The following is a 4,933-nucleotide window of genomic DNA, read 5'->3' as shown; positions in this document are numbered from 1 at the left end:
GGCTATTTCATAAGGGAGTCATGGGTTTGACCTTTGTTAACTCTCCCAGCATCAACTCCCTATTGTTGTAGCCAACCACTGTAGGGAAGAGAAAGACTCAGAATGAAAGGTGTGATGTGACAGGGAGGAGATTGAACTAGATGTTCCCAAAGCAGTCTTCTCCTTCTCCTCCTCCTCCTTCTCTTCTATTGTTGTAGCCAACCACTGTAGGGAAGAGAAAGACTCAGAATGAAAGGTATGATGTGACAGGGAGGAGATTGAACTAGATGTTCCCAAAGCAGCCTTCTCCTTCTCCTCCTCCTCCTTCCTCTTCCTCCTCCTCCTTCCTCCTTTTGAAATGTTTGAAAGCAGATTATATTAAGTCACAGAAATCAGTATTAAATTATTCCTTCCTCCTCCTCCTCCGTCTCCTCCTCCTCCTCCTCCTCCTTCTCTTCCTCCTCCTCCTCTTCCTTCTCTTCCTCTCCTCCTCCTCCTCTTTTTCTTTCTTGCCCTCTCTCTTTAGACAGGGTCTCACTATGTTGTTCATGTCAGTCTCAAACTCCTGGGCTCAAATGACTCTCCCACCCCAGCTCCTAAGAAGTTGGCACTACAGTGCTGTTAGCCTCTTCTTATTTTAAAATCAGAAATAAGAAGGCCAGGGAGAATGAACCACTCAGAGGGAAGGGACTCAATCAGGGTGGAGCTCAGGCTAGGCTGCTCAAGGTGCCAGGGATGGCACCTGGCTGGGGACAGCTCTGACTGTATTTTCTGGGCAGGGCTTGTTTTCTGTGCTGATGCTGGCCTGGATCTTCCTTCCCATCTACATTGCTGGCCGGGTGAGTGTGGCGGGGACTGGGAACATGGCATGGGGACGTCCTTGGGAAGGCCAGCCTGTATCCCCTCCCTCCTACCCATGGACATCCATCAAGCAGCCACTAAGTTTCCTGACTCTGGGGACAGATGCTGCACAAGTGAGAGAGACCAAAGGAAGCAGGTCACACACCATCCTGGCTGATCAAAATCTGACCAAAATCCACGGTACACATGGGGGCTCAGGAATATCCTTTAAGTGCCAGAACACAAATGTAAATTTTACAGTCCCTTATATTTGTAAGTCATAGAATGTTGCTTTTAGTTAAAATGCATGCATATGTACACATATATACACACATACATTCATATGCTCATACATATGTGTGTGCCTATATATGTGATTGAGTGATTTTTTTCCCTTTTTGCACTCAAATCCATAATAATTGAGACATTTCTGACTTCTGGAATATCAGCATTATTGTTGCAGAGATGAAATATCTCTTTAGGTTTTCACGTGTGTGTTGGGCATGGAGTCCGGGGCCGATGAGCCACATCCCTGCCTCAGACTTCCTGGAAAGCAATTTGCAAAGGCTTTCTGAGGTTGCCGTTAGCTGTGTGTCACTCACGCTCCAGAGTGTTCAGTGTCGTCGTATGAAGAAAGATCACTCACAGAGCAATAACTGAATTTAACTTTCCATTATGGAAAGTTAAAAGTACAAAGTAGGAGGCACGTAACGGTCAGAAGCAAATACAGTCTGCCCACAGCAGAAGCGGCAGAGTCCACCTTGAAAACTGATAGTGTGGGCACCGGGATTGCGGTGGGGAGCCTGCAGAGTCTAAATTCCAGGCTTGAGTGAGCAGGGAGCCTGGGCCTGCTTGTGAACCCCTGAAAAATAGGGGTGTATACACAAAATGTACCAGAAGTCCCAACACAGGAACATGAATAAAAGGCTTGGGCCAAAGCAGCCAGTTTTTTTTTTAATTTCTAAAATATTTTTTAGTTTAATTACTAGTGTATATGTGTGATGTGAGTGCATGAGGGTAGGTGAATGCATGCTGTGGAGTGTGGATGGAGAACTTTTGGGAATCAGGTCTTTTCACCATGAGTTCCAGGGATTGGACTCAGGTCCAGGTTTGGACTGCAGGTGCCTTTATTGGCAATGCAGCAGTAGGGTTTTAACTGCACAGGCTATAGGAAGGGAAAGTGATTGAGGGATGCAGGTCGTTCATGGGGGTGGGGACTGACAGGGCTTCTCAGCTGATGGCCTCTGTTTTCTCTGTCAAGTAGAAAATACTGTCACCTGCTGGGGGAGGGGAGGGGAGATTGAGAAGAGCCAAGGAGAGCTGAGAAGGCTGGCTGCTGTAATTGTTTGCAATAGAAAAACCTGGAGCACCCACCATACCTTTCAGTGAGAGACAGGCATCCGTGCAATGGGGCAGCAAGCCAGGAAAAGAGGTGACATAAACACAGCTGTGCATATCTCTAAGCATTTTACTCCATAACAAGATAAAGGTGGGGGCTTCAGTGTAGATGGATGCAGCTCACTAGCCTAGCAAGCATGAACCCCTGAGGTCTACATACAGCACCACAAAATAAGTGAAACACAATAAAATTCCTGGGGACGGAGACATCCTTTAATTCTTTTCCGATACCCTCCAAGTTCGCAAAGGAGAGATTAGGTGCATGCTAGATAAGTGGCTCAAGGTTGCTGTTATTGAGAAATAAACACACAGTAAAACAAAAAGCACAAATGTGTCACTTAGCAAACAGTTGTAACGTTAACACCCACATCCATAAACCATCACCCTGGGAGCTTCCTTCCCTTGGTCATGACCACTCATTTCCTGGCTTTTCCCAGCTTATGTGTACAGTTTTAGTTATGCACATCTGTGCAGGAGTTTCATGTTACTCTTTAAAGCTGTATGTGATGAATCATGGGGACCATCATTTTGATGTGTGTAGCGGGTCATCCTCAGCTACAGAGTGAGTGCAGACCAGAGTCTCTGCTGCCCTGTGGGGTTGTGCAGTGTGACTCCAGCTTATGTGATCAATCATTCTGTTGCTTGAGGGTTGAATTTGTTCCCCGTGTTGGGCTGTGAGGGATAGTGTTGTTGGTGACATTTCACACATCCCGTTGTTTTGAGACAAGGTCCTGCTCTGTAGTCCAGGCTAGTGCTGGGACTAAAGGTCTGTGCCACCACGCCCCACTATTATTTTTATATCTCTCATTTCATTGTTTTGTAAATTCTGGAATTTACAAATTCAATTTTGGAAGCAGGTTCTTAGGGTACTTAGGAGTTGCAAACATCTCTATTCAGAGACTTGCCTTTTTGCCAGGGGGAGAGAGAGAGAGAGAGAGAGAGAGAGAGAGAGAGAGAGAGAAGCAGAAGCAGAGATAGAGAGAGACAGAAAGAGAGACAGAGACAGAGAGACAGAGACAGAAGACAGAATTGTGGAAGTCAGAGGACAACTTGTGGGAGTCAGTTATCTCTTCCACCCACCATATGGATTTCAGGGGTCAAACTCAGGTTGTCAGATTTGGACACATGTGCTTTTTACCAACTGAGCCATCTTGCCAGCCCCTCAATGATTCTTTAAGGTTTCCCCAAAGCTTTCTTCCACATAGGTGAGGTTTCCAGATAGCACAAAAGGGGATAGAGTTTGATCTTTGACCAAGAGTATCCCCTCAGGATTAAACTTGCCTTCCCGAGTTCCTCTCTTGTAAGGCATGGCTAGGGCAGGCTGATGGGGGACAAGGAAAGTGACCAGTCTTCCTCCCTGTTGACTGCAGACCCATGCCTCAATGGTGGTTCCTGTCAGGACAGCGTGGGTTCCTTTTCCTGCTCTTGCCTTCCTGGCTTTGCTGGTCCACGCTGCGCTCGAGATGTGGATGAGTGTTTGAGCAGCCCTTGTGGCCCAGGCACCTGCATAGATCACGTGGCCTCCTTCACCTGTACCTGTCCACCTGGCTATGGAGGCTTCCACTGTGAGAAGGACCTGTTGGACTGTAGCCCCAGGTTGTTGGAGCCTAGACTGGAAACCTGGGGGGGTGGTCTGTGATGGAGTTGGGAATTGAGGGCATCTTAGTCTTGGCATCTGTCTGGGGACTCTTGATGATGATGATGGGGCATGTCTGAGGACAGGGCAAAGGTGTTTGGAGGTCACAGATGCTGGTCTTTGAGGCACTTAGACTGGGCCAGGCCTATAGGTGAATTGGGGCTAAGGGACCAGGTGTGTTCTATCCAGGGTGGCAACTTTCTGAGGGGAGTAAGGGACAGAAATTGGGAAGAACAAAATTCTTGGTGGAATGGAGTAGCCTTTAAGATGTGAGGGCTGATCCTCTTGGTCTTTTCTCCTCAGCTCCTGCTTCAATGGAGGTACCTGTGTGGATGGGGTGAACTCCTTCAGCTGCTTGTGCCGTGCTGGCTACACGGGCACCCACTGCCAATATGAGGCTGACTCCTGCCTTTCCCGGCCCTGTTTGCATGGGGGCATCTGCAGTCCCACCCACTTAGGGTTTCAGTGTGCCTGCCGGGAGGGCTTCACTGGGAGTCAGTGCCAGGTGGGTTGATTTGCAGATCTCAGGAGAAGAGTGTCAAAGTCACATGGGGCATCCTGAAGGGAAAAGCGTTTTCCATTTCTAGGGTCTTCCCCAGTACTGACACTGAGGATTTCCTTTGTAGACCCTGGTAGACTGGTGCAGCCAGGTGCCCTGTCAGAATGGGGGTCATTGTGTCCAGACTGGGGCCTACTGTGTCTGTCCCCTGGGATGGAGCGGCCGCCACTGTGACATCCAAAGCTTACCCTGCAAGGAGGCTGCATCCCAGATGGGTGAGAGGAATCATGTGGCTGGGTGTGTGAGGCTATTGGGTGGTGTGTGAGTGCATACCTCCTGTTAGTATAAGTCCAATGAGGGTGCCCCGGACATGAGGACTTAATGGGGTATGTAGTTCAGTGTGTGATTGTGGGACGGCCAGCCAGGATGGTGTTTGCATCTGTGAGACAGTTGGAAAGGGAGTATATGACCAAGCTGGTATGAGCATCAAAACTGTATACATGTTGTGGAAGAGACCATGACAGCTCACAAGTTGCCTGTCAATCCTTTGGATCGTGGGTGAGACCCTAGGGACTGATGCC

General features: G+C 48.4%; 1 protein-coding gene and 1 long non-coding RNA gene across 2 annotated transcripts in view; both read left to right on the top strand.

Annotated features, from left to right (window-relative positions):
• Slc5a11 (solute carrier family 5 member 11) overlaps positions 1 to 4,933 on the top strand; it is a 92,763-nt gene that overhangs the window by 8,792 nt on the left and 79,038 nt on the right. Inside the window, 1 exon segment of the mRNA XM_008849201.1 lies at positions 686 to 818. Coding sequence (XP_008847423.1) covers positions 686 to 818 — 133 coding nt within the window.
• On the top strand, positions 3,594 to 4,622 carry LOC103746923. The gene is made up of 3 exons (XR_607821.2): positions 3,594 to 3,813; positions 4,157 to 4,358; positions 4,480 to 4,622. It is a non-coding gene; the product is annotated as an uncharacterized LOC103746923 (long non-coding RNA).

The sequence above is a fragment of the Nannospalax galili genome, unplaced genomic scaffold (genome assembly GCF_000622305.1).
Source record: "Nannospalax galili isolate Female #2095 unplaced genomic scaffold, S.galili_v1.0 scaffold84, whole genome shotgun sequence".
NCBI lineage: Eukaryota > Metazoa > Chordata > Mammalia > Rodentia > Spalacidae > Nannospalax > Nannospalax galili.
The sequence above is the reverse complement of the archived record's forward strand: the minus strand, read 5'-3'. Positions and strand labels throughout refer to the sequence as shown.